General features: G+C 45.0%; 1 protein-coding gene, 1 long non-coding RNA gene and 1 pseudogene across 2 annotated transcripts; 1 reads left to right on the plus strand and 2 right to left on the minus strand.

Moving 5' to 3' along the window:
* Window positions 1–988: 988 nt before the first annotated feature.
* On the plus strand, window positions 989–23,091 carry Slc25a20 (solute carrier family 25 member 20). Its single transcript, XM_034483659.2, has 9 exons — window positions 989–1,252; window positions 7,339–7,431; window positions 10,907–11,034; window positions 16,243–16,333; window positions 18,680–18,797; window positions 20,316–20,388; window positions 20,722–20,831; window positions 21,400–21,524; window positions 22,281–23,091. Exons 1-9 carry the CDS (start codon window positions 1,148–1,150, stop codon window positions 22,341–22,343), a joined length of 906 nt encoding a protein of 301 aa, XP_034339550.1. The 5' UTR covers window positions 989–1,147; the 3' UTR covers window positions 22,344–23,091.
* Window positions 9,043–19,004, minus strand: LOC143435334 (uncharacterized). The gene is made up of 2 exons (XR_013105543.1): window positions 18,938–19,004; window positions 9,043–9,260 (listed from the first exon to the last, which is right to left on the minus strand). It is a non-coding gene; the product is annotated as an uncharacterized LOC143435334 (long non-coding RNA).
* On the minus strand, window positions 13,810–14,428 carry LOC117693210 (ubiquitin-ribosomal protein eS31 fusion protein pseudogene; annotated as a pseudogene).
* Window positions 23,092–24,907: the final 1,816 nt, after the last annotated feature.

Genomic DNA, 24,907 nt, shown 5'->3' on the forward strand with positions numbered 1-24,907 from the left:
TTAGATCTCATGGAACTGTAGTTGCAGACAGTTCTGAGCTGTCACAAGGGTGCAGGGAACAAAGGTACTCTGTAAGAGCAGCTAGCTCTCTGAACTACTGAGCCATCTCTCCAGCTTCTGTCTATGAGTAATGAATGGGATGAATTTCCTTTAGAAAATATTCACCATCTGACCACTCCTCATTAACAATTCTGCTGTCTGCTGGTCCAAGCCAACATTTCTACTCATTTCCTTTAACTTTCTCAGGCCTCCTGGTTTTCTTCTGGCTGTTTTCACCAGCAGTTAACAGGGACCCTGTTTTTTGTTTGTTTGTTTGTTTTAAAATCTTATCTCAGATTGTTATTCTCCATCCAAAACCTGTCATAGAAGAGACTGACGTCCTCACAGTGAGCCAGAAAGATCCTCACCAGCTACTCCACCAACCCACCCCAACCCACCCCCACCCCTGTGGTTTCTCAGACTTGAAATACAGGTCATCTCAGAGTTTTCGAATTTTCTTTATCTTCTGCCAGAAAAGTCCTTCATCCTTTACCCAGTATCTGTGGACAGGATTCATTTCCATACCCTAGATCTTAATCCTTTACTTTCCTAATGAGATCTCTTGCTTAATTAATTAAAGTTACCAATTATTTGTCTCCCACACTTTACTTCTTCCCGGATTTATTTTCCTATAGAGCAATTTTTACCGTAGGACATATTATGCATTTTTCACTTTGTCAAGGCTTATCAAAGACAGGGACCTGTATGGGGTGCCTCCACTCTTTAGCACCTAAAAAAGAGTGAGTGTCACGCAAAAGGGTGTATGCGACCTCTGTGGAGTGCACAGCTGCATAGGACCACAAAGGACTAGAGAAAGAAAAAAAAAATCTCAAGTCCAAGAAGACTACCTGGAGGAATAAATCCATGACAATCATCCCCAAGCCCCTCCCATACAGCATTAGGGAAAGCCCCGCCCACCAAGGAGGAGCGGCAGCCGGAAGTAGACTTCGGGCGGAAGCCAGGCTAGTCCGACTGGACCCTCTTTCCGACCTGCCCGTGGCCCCGCCCACCTTAATGTAGGTGAAAGGTCGGTGGGGCGGCTTGGGCTGCAAGTGGAGCAAGACCTAGACTGCCCCGAGCTGCCAGGGAGACTGACAGAAGACTGACCATGGCAGACGAGCCGAAACCCATCAGTCCGCTTAAGAACCTCCTGGCCGGCGGCTTTGGCGGCGTGTGCCTGGTGTTTGTGGGACACCCCCTGGACACGGTCAAGGTGCGCGGAGTGTGGATTGGGGGGTTCTGGAGGAAGGCCCGAGGAGACGTGGAAAGTAGGGTCCGTCGCGAGATGCTGTCTCTGGACAGAAGTGGGGTCGGGCGGGTGGATGCTTCTGTGGGAAGTTTACAGAGGGTTTGATGTCGTTTACTAGTAAGCACTGCTTTATCTAACAGGGCCAAAGGCTCTGCATTCAACTCCATAGCACCTCAAAAAAATAAATTTTTTTTTTTTCTCGAGAATCAATACGAAGTGGGTAGAGGCTGTGTACCTCGCGCCCCTAAGAGCGGACAGCTCCTATTTCAAGGTCTTTGCATGATAGTCTTTTTTGACCCCAGGGCACTTCTTTGGAGCTTAGAAAGAAAAAGCTGCTGTTTGTGCCCAGTTAACCCTAATATTGTTATAAAGACTGAAATAGTTTTTCTGTAGACTCGGCCTCCCCAACAAACAAAGGACAAAGGTGGCAGAGACGTCCTTTGACACAGTGCCTCATAGCCTTTCTCTGTGCACTTTTCTTTGCCTGAAGAGGCACCTGGCCATTTTCAGCCAGTCACTCACTGCAGGGTAAGCTGCATAGTCACCCCCATAGGACGCAGTGACCAGCCAGGCTCAGGTGTGGAAATCGAGGTCACACAGGAAACTCCTGGACTTTTCTCTCCTCAGCCTTCCATTCTTCCTTTGGCTGTACTCTCAGCAAGATCTTGTGGAGACCGAAGTCTATATTCGATGACTTAGCTCCTATATAAGCTCACAGCTTATAGTTTTTTTCCTTCTTTTTCCTGGACATAGACCTGAAGGGAAATGACAGAGCACAGCCAGGATGAACCTGTGGGAAGAAGACCTGAGTCTTTTGTGTGTGTGGATGGTATGTTGCTGGGGCATGGAACCCAGAGAAGACATGAATCTCATGAGTGGTAACCTCAGCTGGGGCCTTGATAGGATGTCAGATCCATTTTCCCCGAAAGAGAACACTATCCAAGGGCTCTTCCTATTGGCAGGCTTGACAGCAGGCTGTCTGATAGTCTGTGTTCAAAGTGAAGCTCACCAAAGACAGCTCATTCTGTGAAGATTCTGTAATATTATGCAACGAGAAACCAGATCTTAGCAGCAGCAAAGGCTGTGCTTAGTGCCTCTAAGGCAGTGGCTGGTTCAAGGAGCTCTATCTAGCAAGGGAGAGTTTGTCTGGCCTTTATTTCTAATCTTATTCTACAGTGGCAGAAATCTTGTCCTGCACATCTGAGACGTGTAAAAAACAATATTCCGACTCCTTATATAAGTGTTACTCTTCTCCTGACTCCTCTTGTTCTTGACGTTACTCCCAGCAAGAGCCCAGTGACCTCTGTACTGGATTATAAATGACTGAAAATGCTCACTGGTGTGTTGACACCAGGTGACTTTCCCTTGTAGTGTAAACCAAACCCACAGCTGACTGCTGTCCTTTTGACCTCAGAAACCTAGGTGGTCACCAACTAAAAGCTTTTGTGATTTGGTGTTTGGTTTTGTTTTTCTTTTCTTTTCTTTTCTTTTTCCTTTGGAGACAGTCTCATGTATCCTATGCTGGCCTAAAACTCATAATGTAGCAAATGTCCTTGAACTTCTGACCTTCTGCCTCTCAAAGAAACTAAACCTTGGCCCATTCAGTCCTGTTCAGTGAGAATTGCCACTCCTCAGAACTGGGATGTGGAAACATTTTATGGACTAGTGTTGGATCAGGTATTGAAAAGCTGGATGTAGTGGCTCATGGCAGTACTGGGGAGGCAGAGGCAGGCAGATCTCTGTGAGTTCAAGGCCAGCTTGGTCCGACAAAGCAAGTTCTAGGACAGCCAGGTATGTTACACAGAAAAAACCCTGTCTCCAAAAACAAACAAACAAACAAACCAACCAACCAACCAACCAAAAGATAAGAAGGAAAAGAGAAGAAAAGATGGCTGATTTCTGACTGGAAAACTAGGGAGAGCTACATAACACAGTTATATAGCTGTGAGCCATGCCACTGTCTTAGGTCTCAGAACACTGGAGACTTGCAGTTTCTAAGAAACAAAGATTTATTTCTTACAGTTCTGGAGGCTGGGAGTGCCGAGACACACCAGTCCACCATGTGTCTGTCTGTTTATGCTGTGTCATCCCCGGTGGAAGATGGAAGGGCAAGAGAGCTAAAGATGAGACTCAAGTCTTAAGTCTTTTCTTTGGCTGGCATTGATCCATTCATGAACAAACAGTGTCTATCAGGTCTGACGTATAACACTGTTACTGCATTTGGGGTTAGCTTCCAACATGGAGTTTGGGGCAAGAGGAAAGGCAGGTCAGGCATGAGCTTGGCTATGGGGTTATGATGGAATATCAGCTGAGGAGGGCTCTAGGCCCTCACTGGTTGGGATGGCTTCCGTCATGATGAGATAAACAGAAGAGACATTAAAAAAAAAAAAAAATCACTGGGGTGGGGATGTAGCTCAGTTGACAGAGTACTTGCCTAGCATTCGTGAAACCCTTCGTTTTGATACCCAGCACTATGTAGAACCTGAGCAGGATGCCTCTAATACCACTTGGGAAGTAGAAGAAGGGGCTAAGAAGGTCAGGGTCACCTTTTGATACACACTGAGGCCAGCTTGGGATACATGAAACTTTACCTCAGAAAAGTAAACAAGTGAAATAGACATGCTGGTTTACATAGTGAGTTCAAGCTAGCTGCCGTTACATAGTGAGACCATGTTTCCAAACGAACAAAAATCAAGAAAAATAATCCCAGCACTTGAGAAGTGGAGGCAGGAGGGGTCAGGAGCACAAGCTCATCATCCTTGGCTACATATTGAATTTGAGCCAGCCTGGGCTGCATAAGACTGTTTAAAAAGAACAACAACAACCACAACAACAACAAAAACCACCAAAAGATAGCAGTCAAAATGTGTGCACTGGGTGTGTTGGCTAACACTTAGTAATCCAAGCACATAATGTGGCTGCATGAGAACATCAGCACGAGTTCAGGGCTAACCTAGGAACACATGAACCTGAGGCAAACCTGAGCTACATAGTAAGAACTGGTGTAAAAAAGCACTAACTGTGTGGTGGCATATACCTTTAATCCCAGCACTTGGGGGGCAGAGGCAGGTGGATTTCTGAGTTTGAGGCCAGCCTGGTCTACAGAGTGAGTTCCAGGACAGCCAGGGCTACACAGAGAAACCCAGTCTCAAAAGCAAAACAAATAAACCAAAAAGATCACCTAAACAAAATATTTTATATTTATTTATTTGTGTGTGTGTTCATGTGAGTGCAGCTGCTCATGGAGACCAGAGGCATCAGATTCCTTGGTGCAACAGGTAGCTGTAGCCAGCCACCCACTATAGGAGCTGGGAATTGAACTTAGTTGAGTCCAGTGGTTTTTGTTTGTTTGTTTGTTTGTTTTGGTTTTTCGAGACAGGGTTTCTCTGAGTAGCCCTGGCTGTTCTGGAACTCACTCTGTAGACCAGGCTGGCCTCGAACTCAGAAATCCGCCTGCCTCTGCCTCCCAAGTGCTGAGATTACAGGCATGCGCCACCACTGCCCGGCGAGTCCAGTGTTCTTAACAACTGAGCTATCTCATCATCTCTCCAGCCCAAAGAAAGTTGTTTTGTTTTTTCCTGAGACAGGGTTTCTCTGTGTATAGCCCTGTATGTCTTGGAACTGTCATTGTAAACCGAGCTGGCCTCAGAAGCAGAGATCTGCCTGCTTCTGCCTCCTGAGTGCTAGGAATAAGGGCAAGTGCCATCATGCTCCGCCAAAGAATGCTCCCCCACCTCCTTTAGTGGGAAGTTATGCCTACCATGGAGGGTCTGAAGCTGTGCACAAGGGTCTCATGATGAAAAACAGTGCAGTGGCAGCCACTGGACAATGAACATTGTGTCCCATAAACCCTAAGATTTGCATGTCAACCCTACTGCCTTTCTCACTGGGTGGTGTAAGGTCCTAACACATGCAACAAGGAAGATTATACAGAAGTGGGAAAGAATATGTTGAAAGTGAGGTTCTGGGAAGGTTGGTGTGAGGACAGCCATGAGAAGCATTGGAAAGCAGACTACAGAAATCCTGACCGTTTCAGCTTCTATTACAGTATAAAACTGGACCCTCAGTCTTAGGGGATAAAATAGAGGTTTGTTAATGCTTATAATCTTGGTGAACCATATTTTGGGGAGCACTTTGGGTGGGTGGTCTGCCTTAGGTCTGTTTCCCTCCCTTCCCTTTCTCCCTCCCTCCTTCCCTCCCTCCTTCCCTCCCTCATCCTTCCTCCCTCCCCTCTTGTCTGTCTGTCTGTCTGTCTGTCTGTCTTTCTTTCTTCTTTCTTTCTTTCTTTCTTTCTTTCTTTCTTTCTTTCTTTCTTTCTTTCTTTCTTTCTTTCTTTCACAGTTTCTCTGTGTAGCACTCAGTGTCCTGGAACTTGCTCTGTAGACCAGGCTGGCCTTGAACTCAAAAATCTGCCTGCCTCTGGCTTTCTAGTGCTGGCATTAACGGTATGTGCTACTACTGCCCAGCTAGTTTGTTTCTTTTTGAAATAGATTTTCTTCTAGCCTAGTCTGGCCTTGGACTCATTAGATAGTCAAAGATGACCTTGAACTCCTGATCCTCCTATCCTTACCTCCTAAGTGCTTGGTGTAGTGTGTGTGTGTGTGTGTGTGTGTGTGAGAGAGAGAGAGAGAGAGAGAGAAACAGAGAGAGAGAGAGAGAAACAGAGAGAGAGAGAAAGAGAGAGAAACAGAGAGAGAGAGAGAGAGAGAGAGAGAGAGAGAGAGAGAGAGAGAGAGAAAATAGTGAAGATACCTAATAGTTTGGGGGATATAACGAATCACTGGTAAGAGTATTTGTCTAGCATTCATGAAGGTTTAGTCCCTAGTTCAACATAAAACCAAGCATGGTACTGATGAGTGTGTGTGTGTGTGTGTGTGTATAAACAAACTTTGGTATCCAATGAAATATTTGCCAGTAAAAAGAATGAAATTGTTGGGGGGCATATCTGGCAGAAGTAGGAGAAAAATGGATTATACATGAGGTGCATTTTATATGTGAATGAAACTGTCAAAGAATAAATATAAAACATACTTTTAAAGACTGAGACGGGGCTGGGCAGTGGTGCCGCACGCCTTTAATCCCAGTGTTTAGGAGGCAGAGGCAGGCAGATTTCTGAGTTCGTGGCCAGCCTGGTCTACAGAGTGGGTTCCAGGACAGCCAGGGCTGGCTGTACAGAGAAACCCTGTCTCAAAAAACAAAACAAAAACCAAAATAAATACTGAAATGGATGCACTAGGTAGTGGTGACACTTGCCTTTAATCTCAGCACTTGGAAGGTAAAGGATAAAAAAGAAAAAAAGAAAGAAAAAGAAAAAGGAGATGTGGGAGAGCAGGCTCAGCTGAAGAGCACTCACTGTTCTTGCCTAAGACCTGGGTTTAGTTCCCAGTGCCTGCATAGCATTTTACCACTGTAACTCTAGTTCCAAAGGTTCTGACAGATTCTACGGTGCTGCTGCATGCATGTGGTGTATATACCTATGGTCAGGCAAAACAGTCACACACACACACACACACACACACACACACACACACACACACACACACACAAGAGATGGCTCAGTGGTTAAGAGCACTCACTGGCTATTCTTCCTGAGTTCCTGAGTTCAATTCCCAGCAACCACATGGTGGCTCACAACCATCTGTAATGGGATCTGATGCCATTTTCTGGTATGTCTGAAGACAGCAACAGTATACTCACACATAAAATAAATACTTTTTTTTAAGAAAAAAATGAGTGAGTACTGCTACACAGAGAAACCCGGTCTCAAAAAACAAAAGTAAATAACTAAATTGAATGATCGTTAACGGGGTAAAAGTGAAGTCTGAATCGATCAGAAGAAAATGCCGAAGATATCTCTGGTGGTGCACATTTCCCACTTTAAATGAAGTTAAAGGGCTGAAGAAACAGCTCGGTGGGAAAGGTGCTCACACAGGGTTCTAGGTTCAGTCTCCAGCCCTGCATCTCAGGATGAGGAGCAGGAAGGGAGAGAAAGAGGAATCGGATCATCAGTGGTAATTCTAGAACGTGATTGTTTTAGTTTCTGCTTTCAGGTCCGACTGCAGACACAACCACCAACTTTGCCTGGACAGCCACCTATGTACTCTGGGACCTTCGACTGTTTCCGGAAGACTCTTTTTAGAGAGGTATGCTTCTGGTGCTGGGCGTCCCTTAGAGGACCGTAGTCAAGGGTTGGCACTACTCTCGAGGGTGAAGAGGATAGCTGTGGGATTCTGCTGGCCACGGCTGGAGCTCCTTAGCCATGTCCTCTTCATCTGCTATGGAGCCTGATAATTCCAGCTACTGGGTATACAGATGGATGAACCATAAAGTGCTTTGCTCTTCCGGGAGATGGAGGTATTAGCAAGGCATAATTGAAGCTGTGAATTGCATAAAAATTCACATCTTGCCATATGGTGGCACTGCCCAGTAATCCCAGCACATGGAAAGCTCAGATAGGAAGATCTCAGGGCAAGGTCAACCTGAGCTACATGGAGAGCTTCTGTATCAAACAAAACAAGACAAAACAAACCAAAACCCACTGAAGCTAGAGAGGTGGCCAGCAGGTGAGAACACTTGTCATCCATGCAGAGGACCCAAGTTTGCTACCCAGCACCTAACCATTCATAACTTAGTTCCAGGGCATCCAACACCCTCTTCTGACCTCTGAGGACACTAGCATATATATATGTGTGCGTGTGTTCGTGTGTGTGTGTGTGTTCGTGTGTGTGTGTGTGCAGGTAAAATACCCATAACATAAATACCTTTAAAAAGTGACAAAAAAACCAACAAAAAGGAAATGTGTGAGGTTTGGAGAAGAAAGGAGGCCAGTAGAGTCTCTGTACTCCTAGATAGGGACACTTACTTTTGTTAGAGTTATTTGACTATATAATTTTTAATAGAATATGAATTTTTAAAAGTTATGTGTCTGAATGTCCACGTGTGTGCCTGATGTCTTGGAGATCAGAGAATGGAGTCGGATGCTGTGGAAATGGAGTTATGGAAGGCTGTGAACCACCATGTGGGTGTTGGGAGTTGAAACCGATTCCTTAGCAAAAGCAACAAGTGCTCTAAACACTGAACCATTTCTCTAGTCTCTTTCTGCTTGTTCTGATGTTTTGACTTGGTGTCTCATACTGCAGCCCATGCTGTATGAGCTCCCACTAATCCTAGCTCACCCTCCCAAGTGCAAAGATTATAATTGTGCTAAAATACAACTTGCATATGATTATCTATCAGTTAGACTATTACACATGCAGGAACTGAAGGACAAGTGTCACCTAGAAGTATATAGGTGCTGGGAAGGGATGGGCTCTTCCATGGGGAGGATGTTTCCAGGGCTCCTGCAGGATTCAGTGTAGGAGGAAGGCCTTGAGGCAGAGCCTGCTTAGCTCTCTCACCCAAGGTGGCTCTGCCTTTCTTCTTTAAGGGCCTTCTTCCTTATATCTGGACCCAGAATGGAGTCTGATCAGGGTCTCATGGAGGCTCCAAATTTCAGAGAGTTCTATCTAGAGAGTTCTCTGCAAGAGAGCCAAGTCTCTTGGTCAACACATTTTGAGCTGTATCTTGGGTATGAGGGAAAGGGCTTATGTAAATCCAACACCTAAGACAGGCCTAAGACACACATGTTTACAGATTTATATTTACGTGTTGATAGAGTTTGTGGGAGGGTGAGACGGGGATCACCACAGTTGAGTTGGAATCCAGCTTGGGAAATATATTGGGAGAACAAAAAACAGGAAGAAAACAATACAGACTTAACTGCAGAATTTAGCAGGCTTCATTAGTCTGAATTTGCATACTTCCCTGATTTTTTTTTTTTTGATGTTCCAGACTTAGCTCTGTTTTCTGGAACTGTCAAGTAGGAGTTGTACTTTATGAAGTTGGCAGATCATTGAAGGGAAGACTAGATGAGTTGTCAGGAGGTATGTGTGGCTTCTGAGGAACTGCGCATACTCCTCATCCCGGTGTAGAGCTGCGGGAGAGGCTTTGATGAGACTTTGTCACATTGTGCTCTGTCCCTCTCTCCTAGGTCTCTATACTTGGTCCATGGTGAATGTGCCTGCAGCCTGAGGCATGCCAGGCTTTTGTGGGATCCAGGAAGAGGTTTTTTTTTTTTTTGAGACAGGGTTTCTCTGTGTAGCCCTGGCTGTCCTGGAACTCACTCTGTAGACCAGGCTGGCCTTGAACTCAGAAATCCGCTTGCCTCTGCCTCTTGAGTGCTGGGATTAAAAGTGTGCACCAACACCACTCAGCTACCAGGAGGCGTACTAATAGGTACACATGTGGCCTGAAAGATGTGGATGTCAGAGGGTCTGCACTGAGAGAACAGTTCTTCAACCTGGATCTGTGGTGCCTTCCCGCTGTGCAGCCTGCCCTGTGTCAGGAGCAAAAATATGAGTCTTTACTCATATTTTTGGTATTTGTTTTTAAAACTGTTTTTTTTTTTTTAAAATTAAAGTTATACAGGCACTTAATTTTTCCCTGAAAGGCAGGTAGCCGTGTGATCCTTATTCCCTGCTCCAGAGGCCAGGGCTCTCACCTCCTTCAGTTGTTCACCCTGCTTCTGCCTCACTGCATGGTGCATTTGCTACTATACTTTCTATGTTTATGCATCTTCAGATGTTATTTTGAGAGATCTAATCTTATTTTGAAGGCGAAATGACTTCAAACTTTGAATCCTCTTGCCTCTGTCCCCTGAGAGCTGGTATCACAGGCCTGTGCCTCCATGCCCAGATCTTACCTTTTTTTAAAGATGTGCTTATTTTTAAATACTCCTGTATTTCACCTTCATGTATGTGTACATTTTTGCCTGGTGTCCACAGATGTCAGAAAAGACTCTTAACTGATGCCACGTAGTTCCAGGTAGGCCCTACTCTACCCCTAAGTCCTTTAAAAATATTTTTTGCTGGCCAGGTGTGGCAGCACAGGACTTTAATCTCAGTGTTGTAAGAGGCAGAGGCATAATCTCTTTGAATTCAAAGCCACCTTGGTCTACATAAGGAGTTCCAGACCAGCCAGGGATACAGAGTGAGACCCTGTCCCCCACAGTCTCCCCCCCCAAAGGCATTTTAAGACAAAATTTCACTAAGTTGCCCAGGTTGGTTTTAATTTACATTAATCCCAGAACTTGGGACGCAGATGGATTCCAGGCCAGCCTGGTTTACATAGCAAGCTCCAGGACTACAGAGAGACCCTGTCTCGGAGAAGAAAAAGAAAGATGTCTGAGGAAGGGTACCTAAGGTTGATTTCTGACCTGTGCATGCACATGTGTGCACTGGCACACAGGTATATATCTAATCACTCATGCATACACATACACACACACACACACACACACACACACACACACACACAAATGGGGACGGGGAGAATAAATCTCTCTATGCTTGAAAAGGTAGAGAAGGAAGCCAGAGGTTAGAGACTGAGAGGCTCCCCTTTGTTAGTGGTGGGAGTCTGGGGTACAGCTCAGAGGACAGGGGTACAGCTCAGAGGCTGAGGTACTCCTCAGAGGCCAGAGTACAGAGGTGAGCTTTTGTTTGGCCCTTGGTTTGATTCCCAGCACTGAAATACAGAGTGGTGATATCTGAAATCAGATTCTGTTACTGTGATTCCTTGCAGGGCATCACAGGGCTCTATCGGGGCATGGCTGCACCCATCATTGGAGTCACCCCTATGTTCGCTGTGTGCTTCTTTGGGTTTGGTTTGGGGAAGAGACTACAGCAGAAATCTCCAGAGGATGAACTTACGTGAGTATTCTCAGGCAACACTAAGTGCTTTTCTTCTTGGTTCTGTGATATGTGTGAAGGGAATGGCTTGACCCCGAGGCTGTCCCTTGGGTCCCAGGGGTGACTTGTGGGCACTCTGAGGGAAGGGAGTAGCTTAGTTTCCTGTGTTCTGTGAGATGAAAGGGGAAAAAAAAAGCGCCTTCCCCTGCCTCTTTGCCAAGTTATCATTAATTTCTTATCCATTGTAAATGCCCTCTGCACACTGCCCACTGCACACACTGGGAACAAATTCTGTGGTGGTTCTTACTGCCTATTAAGGACAGAAGTAAATTTGTTTTCTGTGAACTGGTTAAGAGAAGATTCCAGTGGCTGGATGGATTCCAGATGGCTCAGTGGTTTAGTGCACTTGTTGCTTCGCAGTGACAACCCGCACAGTGGCTCACAACTGTAACTCCAGTTCCAGCACACCAGACGTCTTCTGACATCCTTAGACACCAGGCAAGTTCATGGTGCACATACGTACTGGATGACAAAACACTCATGTGCATAAAATAAACCCTAAGAAGGGCTCTCTGTGTAACCAGAGATGATCTTCTTGAACTTCTGATCCTCTTGCCTCTACCTATTGTGTCCTGGGATGACAGTTGTGTACCACCACTCCTGGTTTTATGCAGGGCAGGGTCTTGAACCCAGGGTCTTGTACATACAGTCTCCCAAATAAGATATATCTCCAGCCCTTGTTGTATTTTCTTTACTTTTGTTTGTTTGTTTGTTTGTTTGTTTTTTGTTTTTTTCAAGACAGGGTTTCTCTGTCCTGGAACTCACTCTGTAGACCAGGCTGGCCTCGAACTCAGAAATCCGCCTGCCTCTGCCTCGCAAGTGCTGGGATTAAAGGCGTGCACCACCACCGCCTGGCTTCTTTACATTTTATTTTTTAAATTATTTTGTTATTTTATGTGTATGGGTGTTTTGTCTGCATGTCTGTGTACCATATGGGTGCAGTACCCGAGAAGGCCAGAAGAGGGTGTCAGATCTAGTATTGATGGTTCAGACCATTAATTAGTGCCTCATGGGTACTTGGAATTGAACCTGAGCCCTTTGGAAGAACAGCCCAATGTTCTTAACTGTTGAGCATATCTCAAGCCCTTGTATGCTCTTTTAATAAATTTTTAGAGTTAGTTTGGGTATAAAGAGACTACTGAGTCAGAATTATACCTCAATATTTTTTTTTTTTTTAAAGTTAATGTGTTAGCTTCTCAGGATGCAGGGGAATGTTGAGTGAAACTCTTGATTTGACAAGGTGTCTTCAGTCTTGAGCCATATAGGTTAACAGCTCCTGAAAAAGCACAAGAGCCACCAAGGCTGGCAAGGCTGGCATCTGGGAGCTCAAGGGAGGAAATCAGGTATTGCATGCTTGTACTCTCAGCACATCAGCCCATAACAGGCTTTGAGAGAGTCTAAGCCACAGATAAAGGTATTTGCAATGGGAAGTTCTGAATGTGTCTAGATACATTAAGGGCCCCCAGGTGTGAGCAGTTTGGTTTGGTTTGGTTTGGTTTGGTTTGGTTTGGTTTGGTTTGGTTTGGTTTGGTTTAAGCTGTTGGACTGCTGGTAGACCAAGGACCTAGGGATACATATCATCTCTGAACACCTGCTTCTGTAATGTGACAGCTCACAGTTGAACTGCACTTATGGGCTGTGTTCCCATGTGGTAACATCAGCACAAGAGAAACAGCTCTTCTTTAGGAGCAGAATGAGACACTTAGGACCCCATCCTATTCCACCTTCCTGTCTGCCTTGCTGCAGTTACCTCCCTAGAGTGCTGTTTAGCAGGGAAAAGAGTTTTACAGGAGCTCTGAAATGGAAACTCGGGAAGACTCAGTGCTCACAAACACCTCCTTGGAATGGGGTGGGGAGTAACAGAGTCGGGCAGGTGCTTGTAGTGTCTGCATGGTGTGCTGTGGACACACAAGATCCTATTGAGGGAACAGCCCTACGGTTGGGCATCCTGGGAAGAATGGAGGCTGATGGTGTTATGGGGGGCAGTTTAGTTACAGAGATGACTCTTTTTGGGGACAGCAGTGTAAACAGGGACTGTGACATTAGATATATATGCAAGCAAGTCTCTTGTGCCATCTGGGTCAGATGTACAGGCAGAGAGTGGGTGTTTATGCAGAAAACTGTAATTACAATTAAACAGTGATCACAGGTCTTTTGAATAGGCTCACACTTTTGAAAAATGACAGTTCTTTGGATTGAAACTGGGACCTCACACATGCTGGACAAGCACTGTACCACTGAGTTGTGTATCCTGCCTTTTATTTTATTTACTGTTTTGAGACAGGGTCTCACCACACAGCTTTGACTGGCCTTGACCTGGCTATGTAAACCAGGATAGCCCCAGACTCAGAGATACACCAATCTCTGCTTCCTGTGTGCTGAAATTAAAGGTGTGCACCAACCCTAGTCCTCTTTTATTTATGTATTTATTTATTTTTTTTGGGGGGGGAGGATGGGCTTTGTTTTTTGTTTTGTTTTTCCAAGACAGTGTAGGCTTGGCTGTCCTGGAACTCACTCTGTAGACCAAGCTGGCCGTGAATTCACAGAGATTTGCCTGCCTCTGAAGGGCTGGGATCAAAGGCATGTGCTATCTCGCCCTGGTTTTACTCTTTATTTCTGAGACAACCTTTCACTGTGTTGTGAGACTGGCCTTCAATTTATGCCGTATCTCAGGCAAACCTTGAACCTACAAGATCTTCTTGTCTCAGCTTCCCAAGTAGCTAAGGATACAGGTCACCTCTGCACAGCCCAAAAGGTTTGTACATTGATACAAACTGGTGCCGCCATTTTGAAGACTATTCACATCACTGGTTACCTTATTTTTTTTTTCAGTTCCTTCTTTTTATTAACTCATACACAATTACTTGTCTTCTGGTTTGTTGAAGCAGTAAGTCAGACGACACTTGCCACAGTAATGCCTGTCAAAGTGGTTACCCGAGAAAACTCCAGCACCACATTCATCAGAAGTACACGCTCAATGAAGTCCGCTGATTCTGCCATTTTCATCCACCTTATAGTATTTCAGCACAGCCAACTTAACCGTCTTCCTCTTATGCTGATTCTTCTTGGGAGTGGTGTAAGACTTCTTCCTTTTCTAAGCACCACCACGAAGTCTCAACACAAGATGAAGGGTAGACTCTTTTGAATGTTGTAGTCAGACAAAGTACAGCCATCTTCCAGCTGCTTGGCAGCAAAGATTGCCTCTGCTGACCAGGAGGAATTTCTTCCTTATCCTGGAGCTCAGCCTTCACATTTTCTGTAGCGTCCAAGGGTTCAACCTTGAGTGTGATGGTCTCCCTGTAAGGGTCCTCACAAAACTCTGCGTTGTGGCTGTGGCTCCACCAGAAATGGTGGATCAGAAAGGCACTGGTCACAATTAAACATACCCTGGGCCAGGCATGGTGGCACCGCCTATGCTCCTAATGCTTGGGAAATGGAGGGAAGAAGATCAGGAATTCAAAGTCATCTTCAGTTACATACTGAGATCAGGTGGCGGCAGCATGGATTATATAATATTCCTGTCTCCAACACAAAACAAATGCCCTGTAGGTTGGCCATGTGGCCTCTGTTGAGAATTCCAGGACATTCTGGGCAATATAGGGTCTCTGTTGAAATGAAAAGGAACAAAATCCAAAGTCTCTTGATTGTTCAGCCATCAGCCTATGTGCTTAGTTTGTTGTCTGAAGTAGATGTGTGAGCCTTATGTGGGGTAAGTGCATGAAGGAACTGGGTTGTCAAAACTGTTGCCATTCCTAATGGGAAGGAGCCTGGATGGGCTGTCCCCCATTGCTGTTCACCATCTGTCTTCCTTGTCATGGACTCCTTGGGGTGAGTCTGGCCTGAGGCTCAGTTGTTAGAGCTTTAGACTTGAGGCCTGATCAAGGGCCAGCATATTCAATTTTCAGCAACATTTCACAAATTTCAGGGACTCTGTTGAAGTACCGAATGTGACTTTGTGTCCAATTGTCTGCCCATGATATTACAAATGCCAGAAAGATTAGGTCTTGCTAGAGGTGACACAGACAGTTTTAGTGACAGCCACTGGGAGTCTCAGACTCCTCCTCATACTCAGGCTGCTTCAGTCTGTGGTGGTAGGATGAGACCCATGATTCATGCATTGGGGAGCTTTATATTACAGTGCCCACAGGACTGGCCATTCCTGTGGACCATCATTGACTTAGCTTTTCTCAACATCTCACATTGCAATCCTCATTACTGGCCTGGTCTGAAGGTTAGCTTTAAACATCTTGCTACAGCTTAGAGTCACCTGGAAAGAGAGTTTTGATTATAGTGATTGCCTTTATCCGGTTGTTGTGGACATGTCTTCATTGTTTACTGATGTAGGAAGACCTAGCCTATTGTGAGCGGCACCATTCCCTAGGCAGTGTCCCTGAGCTATATAAGACAGAAAGCCAGAGAAGCTAAAAGTAGGTAACATGGGTGTGTTTGCTCCTTTCTGCTCTTGACTGTGAATGTGATCTAACTAGCTGCTCGACTTCCTGCCTTACTTCTCCCAAATGATGGGTTGTACTCTGGAAATATAAGACAAACCCCATTTTCCCATTGGTTGCTTTGGTCAAGGTATTTTATTACAGCATCAGAAATGAAACTAGAACCCCTGGCTATCTCTCAGCCTGCAGGATGGCCACAGCCATTCTCCCTGACCTTGAAGCTTTCCTGCTTGAGTCTTGGCTTAATGTTCTAGTTCCTTGGTGGCCCAGGAGATGTGATGTTGGAGGGAAACTGGGGTCTGCTGAGGTTTAGATCTCAGATTGGAGGTTCTCCCTGCCCCACAATAACCCAGTGTTTTATAGCTTGGAGATGAAGGCTCTGAGACCTGGAAACTTGACCAGAGTTACTGAAGGTAGCAGGCTCATGGGTGAAAACTGTATCTGGCTATAACGCTTTTCTCAGGGATGAGGGGACTTCAAATGTGCACCTACTGTGTGTGGGCTTCATAGGTCTACTGTTCTTGACATTGAGACTCTTGCTTTGATAAATTTGACATCAGAATTGCCTGGAGGCTATAAAATTTCATTTACTCGTGGCATGTTTCTCCCTAGACTACATACTAACTTCTCCTGACAAAAACCTTCTCTCTCTGCTTGGATTGACTTAGTCCTCGGTGATAACCACAGACATTTGCTTCTGGTCTTGTTCTCAATGCAGCTACCCGCAGCTGTTTACAGCTGGGATGTTATCTGGTGTGTTCACCACAGGAATCATGACCCCTGGAGAACGGATCAAATGCTTACTGCAGGTAAGGTTGTAGGCTGTGAGCAGGAAAGAAGCACACAATTCGCATGCCTATTGTGGGGTTTTTTTTTGTTTTGTTTTGTTTTGTTTTTTGTTTTTTGTTTTTGTTTTTGTTTTTTGGTTTTTCGAGACAGGGTTTCTCTGTATAGCCTTGGCTGTCCTGGAACTCACTCTGTAGACCAGGCTGGCCTCGAACTCAGAAATCCGCCTACCTCTGCCTCCCAAGTGCTGGGATTAAGCCACCACTGCCCGGCGGGTTTGTTGTTTTGAGTCACGGTTTTGCTAGGTGTCACAGGCTAGCCTCAAACTCATGATCCCCCTGCCTCAGTCTCCCCATGCTTGGCTTACAGGCAAGTGCTGAGGTCATGGACATGTTCTGCCTGGATTTATATTTATGCTCTTTTTCCCTCTATGAAGTCTTTAGGCCAGTTGTGCGGAACATGTTTTCAGAAACATGAAAGAATCAAGAACTAGATACCAGTTACTATGATGACTTCCCAGTAGGCAAATGCCAACGATGAGGCAGAGGGGCACACGTTCATATGTTGTGGCACACAACTACAATCCCAGCACTAAGGAGGCTGAGGCGGGGACTTGTCACAGTTCAGTGTTATCTGGGCTACACAGAGTTCCAGGACAGCCCGGGGCTACATAAAGAGACCCTGTCTCAAAACATAAAACCCAAACCCCAAACCAAAATTAGAGAGCGGCAGTTACTGCATTTTGGGCAGTAAATGGAGACATACAACATCTTGGGCAGGAGCAGCCTCCCTTCTGCCTTGGATGAGAGTGGATACAGCTCAGTAGCAGATTATCTGTTTAGCATGTGCAGGGTCCTAGGTTCAGACCCCCGGGAATGACCTTTGCTGAGATACCAGTTGCCTTCAGTTTCTGAAGTGCTGCTGACAAGGGCAGATGAGTTTGGATGGAGGCATCCTGTGGCATTTTACTCGCTTACTGTACTGCCTTAGTTCTTGTTTTGCTCTGGGCTTTATTGAATTTTTGTTTGTTTTTGAGACTGTCTTATGCAGCCCCAGCTCCATGTCCTTACAAGCTCCATGTCCATGCATTTACTGTGAGGAGAACAGTAGCCTTGGGCCCCTTGTCTTCCTGTCCCCTTCTCTCAGCTGCTGCTATTACAGGCATGCACCCATCATGCCTGGTTTGAAAAAAAATTGTTATTTTTAAAGAACATTTTTAAATTACTGTATCACTGGGATGGGGCACATAGGCCACACAGTGCATTGGTCACTTGAGGACAACGCTGTGGGTCAGTACTCTCCTTCGTCTCCATGTGGGCCTGGGTCTCCAAGCTCACACAGTGCGTGCCTTTATCTGCATTGTCTCACTGCCCATTTTTCTTTACTTTTTTGAGACAGGGTCTCACTTTATAGCCCTGGCTGACCTGGAACACACTGTGTAGACCAGGCTGGCCTCTAACTCAGAGTCCTACTTGCCTTTGTCACCAGAGTGCTGGCATTAAAGGTGTGTGCCATGATTTTGGTTGTTTTGGAAAAAGAGTCTTTAAAACAAAACAAAATAAAAATAAAATCTTATTATATATCCCAGGTTGGCATGGAACTCGCCATGAGTGAGCACCCAGCTGGCCTCAACACTGCAGTAATTCTCCTGTCTCTCTCTATGATTATAGGCATATACCACCCATCCAGCAGAAATATAAACCCTGGCTAGCCTCGTACTCGTACTTACTAAGTAGCTTGAGATGACCCTGAACTCCATGCCTTCTTGCCTCTGACCCCCCCCCCCCCCGAGTGCTGGGATTACACTGTTGGTGTCCCGCCCCTGGCTCATCCTTATAGACTCATGTCCACTGCAGCAGTCCCTGCTCCCTCTCCTCTCTGTTGCTGTTGACTGAGTATCCATTGAGCCTTTTAGTAAGTTTACTTTTCCAGTTTGAAATTTTATTTAGTTCTTCTTTGTATATTCTAGTTTCTCTGCTGAAATTATCCATTTCTTTGCTGTGGCTATTTTTATGTTTCAAGCATATTTATAATTTTTCATTAAAGGATTTTATCATGGCTGCTCTAAAAAAATCTTTGTCAGACAGTTCTAACATCTCTGGTATCTTGTACACACACACACACACACACACACACACACAAACACACATTTTTTTTTCTTGAGCAAGTATGTACATGTGCATGTGGAAGCCAGGGGGCAGCCTCATTGTCCCTAAGGGCTCACCCACCTTGTCTTTTGAGACAGGCTTTCTCACTAACCTGAGGCTCAGTGATTAAGATAGAGTAGCTAGCCAGGAAGCCCCAAACCTGCTGGGTTTGTCAGTTCCATCGCTGCTGTTTTTGACTTGGTGATCTTCTGTCCCTCCCAGATTCAGGCTTCTTCAGGGGAAAACAAATACAGCGGTACCTTGGACTGTGCAAAGAAGCTATATCAGGAGTTTGGGATCCGTGGCTTCTACAAAGGGACTGTGCTCACTCTCATGCGAGGTAAACTCTGAAGCTCTGCACTTTAGGTCACCTGGGGAGGTTAGCTGATGAACCTGCACCTGATAGGCTTCCCTGAATGTCTAGATCATGACATATGCCTTACAAACCAGTAGTGTGTGTCCTGGTTATAGCAGTCTTACCCAGTGTAGACACAGAGAAGGATGGAAGGTTCATTCTTCTTGAATGTCTTCAGGGGTGGAGTCATGCCATGGGAAGGTAGAGGCTTCTAGATAGAAGTCATGGCTGAAGGGATGAGACGGGGAAATAAGAAAGACTTATGAATAGTGGGAAACTTCTCAGGGCCTGTGCATGCTAGGCAGTGCTCTACCATTGCATTATACTCCCAGACCTCCTATTGGTTTGACAGGCAGAGACAGTCTCATCCTGAGATGGCACCTTGAAGGAGGGCCAGACAATTAGCTGTGATTATGAGTGGGTGTATTAGTGGTAACCCCCTGAGGAGACCTGAAAGATGAGTTACATCAAATGGACACTCACACCAGTGCTTGGCTCTCAGCAGCATCTGATAGCTCCAGACTGATTATTAAGAATTGAATGTTAACTGGGTGATGGCGGTGCACACCTTTAATCCAGCACTTGGTAGGTAGAGGCAGGTGGAGCTCTGAGTTTCAGGCTATCTTGGTCTATAAAGTGAATTTGAGGGCTACACAGAGAAACCCTGTCTCAAAAACCCAAAACCAACCAACTAAACAACCAAACAAATAAACAAATACAAAAGGATGTCAGGGCTGGAGAGATGGCTTGGTGCTAAAGAGCCTGGCTGTCTTTCTAGAGTGCTCAGGTTTAGTTTCCAGCACCCAAGTCACAGCTCACAAACTTTCTGTAACTCCAGTTCTGGAGGATCTGATTGATACCTTCTTCTGACTTGTATGGGTATTACACATGTATGGTGCACAGACACATGCAGATAAAATACTCATGTATATTAAAAAAAAAAAAGCTAAAAAAATCAAAACCAGAAAGGATATAGCTCCTAGATATAGCTCTTCCTGAGGGAAGAGTACACTAAATGGTGCACTGAATGTATACACACGAGTGACATCATTCAGACCAAGCAGGCTCTATTTATGTAGTTACACTATATATGTGTGTGTATATAGTACACTATATAGTATAGTGAATATATTTTAGTATATAGTAATATAAATATATATTTAGTATAAATATATTGTGCTTAATAGAATAAACTTACGTATTTAATATATGTATGTATATAGTATGTACTTATTCTTATGTTTGTTTATATTTATACATAAATATAAATTGCATATATATATATATATATATATAATAAAAAGGAGGTTATGAGTTTGAAAGAGAGCAAGATGGTAGATGGTAGTGCATGGAGCACTTGGAGGGAAGAAAGAGAGGGAAGTGATGTAATTATAACCTGAAAAAAGTCTTTTAGAAAAAACACACCTTAGGAATCTTTGAATAGTCTAGTGCTATCTGTGGAAATTTTATGAATTTTTAATTCACTTTTCTTGCCACCAACAGATGTTCCTGCCAGTGGGATGTATTTCATGACATATGAATGGCTTAAAAATCTCTTCACTCCAGAGGGAAAGAGGTGAAAAGAACTTTAGTATGTAGAAACCATTTCCCACTGCTGGGTAGGTTGTCCTCTCCCATAGCAGGCCTGAAGCAGACATACTTGTTCTCTGCCCCCATGTATTCGTTCCTTCAGTAGCTGCTGGGTACAGCTAACACCTTCTACTCCATACCTTACTTGATGGAGGAGGATTCTGAATAACACACAGAACCTCCTCCAACAGAGTGGCAGCTGCCAGGTCTCAGACCTTGAGCCTCTTCCCCCAGTAACTTCCTCCCTGAATAAGATGGAGGAACTGGTCTGAATCCTGCTGCCAGGTTTTTTGTCTGACTGGGTTGTGGTGGTCTGCAGTGTCAAGGACCTCAGTGTGCCTCGGATCCTGGTGGCTGGTGGCTTTGCAGGGATCTTCAACTGGGTCGTGGCTATCCCCCCAGACGTGCTCAAGTCTCGATTCCAGACTGGTGAGTGGTGTGGATGGAGATGGAGCAAGTCTAGCAGTGATTACCCTGAGGTGCAGAGGTGTTGCTTTTGTTGTTTGAGAAGGGGTCTTATGTAGCCCAGGCTGGCCTCTAACTTGCTAAATAAATATAACTAAGAATGATCTTGCTCCCTGCCTGTCCCTCCCAAGTGCTGCTCAAAAGCAAGGGTGAACCACTGGTGAGTGCCAAGGTCTTAAGATTCCGAGGACACACTCTCTGTCTTCCATGTCTGCCTGGCCAACCTTCTCCTTCACATTCATATGCTAGGTTTGCTTTCACGTCAGCCTAAACATGAACTAAAAAAGTTTTATTTTTCTTCTTCAACATGGCCAGAGCTATTTAATTCAATTTTTAACTCATTTGGTACTAGTAATCTAGACATTCATGTCTTTGCCCCAGTGTGAGCTGAGTTGTGAGTTCTGCTAAGTTGTAGGCTTCAGGTATCCTTGCACTTGTGCTAGTTTTGACCTGACAGATGTAATTATTAGGTGGTCCTCGTGTGGGTTACCATGCTTCTTAGAGCTTTAAAAAATTGGGTTCTGCCCTGCAGCACCTCCTGGAAAATATCCTAATGGTTTCAAAGATGTGTTGAGAGAGCTGGTCCGAGACGAAGGAGTCACCTCCTTGTACAAAGGGTTCAATGCAGTCATGATCCGGGCCTTCCCAGCCAATGCCGTGAGTATCTGACAGGGCTGTCATTTTTTTCCTGCTGGACTGGTGGGAGGAGCTGGCTTTTGCTTGCTCTTGGAATTGCACTGAAACTCAGTACTGAGGGTCAGCCAGAGCTTCCACATCTGTTTGCTTTCCTGTAGCTGCCTGTAGAGCTCTTTAAGGTCAGGGACTTGAATTTCTTTACCTGGTTTTCAGAAGGGGCGGTTGCAGGACATTTATCCTGTCTTTTTCTTTTTATCTCTTCTTTCTCTCCTCAACTCCCTCTTCCCTTCCCCCCTTTCTCTCTCTCTCTCTCTCTCTCTCTCTCTCTCTCTCTCTCTCTCTCGCGCGCGCGCACACACACACACACACACACACACACACACACACACACAGAGTCTCTGTATGTAGTCAAACTCCCAGTGAGAGTGTTAGGATTCTAACACTTTTCAGCACACCCAGCATAGGCTGTGCACATCTCCCTCTTCTTGGGAGTCAGTGACTGTAACTTCCTTTTTCCGTGCTCCCCTCCCCTCTGCTCTCTCTTCTACTGTATAGTCCAAGTTGGTTACTTTGGTTTCAAACTCCAGATCTCCCTGACTTAGCTTCTGGAGTATTGGGTGCACAGGTGTTTATTGCCACAGCCAGCTTAATTTGCTCCCTTAATCTGGGTGGGAATGGGATTAAGGAAGGGGCTAACCAAGCATGGTCCTGCAGATGGTATCTACAAATAGTCACCCTCTCTTTCTGGTTTTTCTTTTTCACCCAACCTCTTCTTAGGCCTGTTTCCTTGGCTTTGAAATTGCCATGAAGATCCTTAATTGGATTGCCCCCAATTTGTGAGACTGAAGACTGTTCAAGACTTGTGGATGCTGGACAACTGTTGCTGAGAGGCGGGAGCAGGACTAGGAAGTCCTGAGGGTGAGGGGAGGGGACTGGTGGGATCAGAGCTCCAGGAATGGCTGTGATGGTGAAACTGTTGCCTTAATGACATCCTCTACCTTGTATAACTTGGTGCCATTTTGAAACTTGAATTTAGAAGATTTCCAGGGAATTGGAGATTGAATAGTTTATAGACTTGCTACCTTTGGCCAAATTGCCACCTACTGGTTGACTGAAGGCCCTACTATACTCAAAATGCTCCTTACTGAAGAGTTGATGAGTGACTCTCTGGAGGCCCCTTGCCTACTTTCAACCAGCTAAACCAGAAGCTGGGATCTTTAATTGCTAGCCAGGAAAACCCAAGAGATGTCTATGGTGCCATCTACTCCTAGCTGTACACAGGAATGTGGATATGAAGCACTTATCTGTCTACCCAATGAACTAGGTAGATAGTACCTAAGAACAGCCCACCTATTAACCATTGTTTTTTTTTTATATTTTTACATAAGAAATAATAACAATAATAAAAAACAATTATCTAAATCCCCCGGGAGAAGGTGGAGAATTTTTCCCTCCTACACAGTGAAGACAGCCCCAGCCTGCTGGGATAAGTGTGAAAGCCATAATGTAGTAAGGCTCTTTTTGCACATTCTTTCCCTATAAGAGCACTCAATTTTAACAGGAAACAATAAATATTGTTTCTAATTTTTCCACTGTGTGATATTTTCTCTTATGATTCAGGGATACTTCAGCAGGGGTAGGCTGTACCTTTGGAGGCTGTCAGGAATACAGTGTCTATTCTTGGGGGCCATAGACTGGGCTCTAGTAGGGAAGGAGGACGTTTTGGCTGTCCTGGGTTTCTCTGGCTCTCTTGATACTCAAGGGAGGATGGGGTGGGTTTGGAAGACTAGATAGGTGTCTGGCAGGCTGGCCACCACAAGATCTGGCTTGTAATCTATCCTTCATTCTCCTTCCTGTCCTGAGCATGTCACATGGCTGAGTTTATAGATGGCAAGTTCGTTGTTCTGAAAGGACACAAGCAGTCCTGAGTCAGGGTGGCTGTGGATCTGGCACTTGCTTTGTGATGTAATGTATCCATCCTGGTTTGATTCATTATACCATGGTGTCTTAGTTAGGGTTTTACTGCTGTGAACAGACTCCATGACCAAGGCAACTTGTATAAGGACAATATTTAATTGGAGCTGGCTTACAGGTTCAGAGGTTCAGTTCATTTTCATCAAGGTGGGAGTATGGCAGTATTCAGGCAGACATGGTGCAGGAGGAGCTGAGAGTTCTACATCATCTGAAAGCCACTAGAAGAAGACTGGCTTCCAAATAGCTAGGATGAGGGTTTTTTTTTTTTTTTTTTTTTTTTTTAGATTTATTTTTTTTAGATTTATTTTTATTTACTTTATGTGCATGTGCTATATCGACATGATGCCAGCAAAGGACATCAGACCCCATTACAGATGGTTGTGAGCCACCATGTGGTTGCTGGGAATTGAACTCAGGACCTCTGGAAGCGCAGGCAGTGCTCTTACCCACTGAGCCATCTCTCCAGCCCTAGGATGAGGGTCTTAAAGCCCACACCCACAGTGACACACCTACTCCAACAAGGCCATGCCTACTCTAATAGTGCCACTCCCTGGGCCAAGTATATACAAACCATCACACATGATGATATGCAGGTATGTCCAGAAGAGGTTGGAAGAGGTTGGATGGGGAGTCCTAAGCTGCATGGTCTTAGTGGATGAGAGCTTGCTAAAGGGAGCTTTGCTTTTGTGACACTGTTCTCCCTGACCTGGGTCCCACATGGTGGAAGGAGAGAATGAATGGACTCCTGTAAGTTGTCTTATGGCCTCCACACATGGCATATGTACACCCACCCCCACAACAAAAAAAAATGTAGTAAAAATCTTAAGAGTTATGATCAGAGCGAGTTCCAGGACAGCCAGGGCTACACAGAGAAACCCTATCTTGAAAACAAGCAAACCAAAAAGGACTATGGCTAAGTAGAAGATAACTTTTGTCTGAGGCAGGGTCTTATGTATCCCTTTCTGGCCTCAGAGTCTCTGTAGTTGAGGAGGATGATCTTGAACTTCTGAGCCTTCCAGTCCCTCACAAGTACTGAGATTATAAGCCAAAAAATAAAATTTTTATTTTTAAAAGAAATCTCTTTGGCTTTTAATTATGTGTATATTTAATTGTGTGTGTGTGTGTCTGCGTGTGGGTATGTGCACATGTGCAGGTGTCTGAGGAGGCCAGAGACCAGGCTCTCTTCAGCCCACCCCACCCCACCCCCGTTTTTGTTTGAGACAGGGTGACTGTCTTATAGCCCAGGCTGACATCAAATTTGTTATAAAGCTGAGGATAACCTTGAATTCCTGGTCCTCCTAAGTGCTGGGATTACAAGTATGTGTCTCCACACCTGGCTGAAAGTAAGATTTTGTCCGTATCTGTTTACAAATGAATGTGTGTACGTAAGAATTTTTATGTGTGTGGTGTGTTCCAGTGTGTGTGTGTGT

Source organism: Arvicanthis niloticus, chromosome 21 (genome assembly GCF_011762505.2).
Source record: "Arvicanthis niloticus isolate mArvNil1 chromosome 21, mArvNil1.pat.X, whole genome shotgun sequence".
NCBI classification, from domain to species: domain Eukaryota; kingdom Metazoa; phylum Chordata; class Mammalia; order Rodentia; family Muridae; genus Arvicanthis; species Arvicanthis niloticus.

Bases quoted from the DNA above. Each gene is read 5' to 3' on its own strand.
- Slc25a20 (XM_034483659.2), top strand. From the start codon at position 1,148: ATGGCAGACGAGCCGAAACCCATCAGTCCGCTTAAGAACCTCCTGGCC. The intron at 1,253-7,338 runs GTGCGCGGAGTG...TTCTGCTTTCAG, and splicing joins ACCCCCTGGACACGGTCAAG to GTCCGACTGCAGACACAACC. The intron at 16,334-18,679 runs GTAAGGTTGTAG...TGTCCCTCCCAG, and splicing joins GGATCAAATGCTTACTGCAG to ATTCAGGCTTCTTCAGGGGA.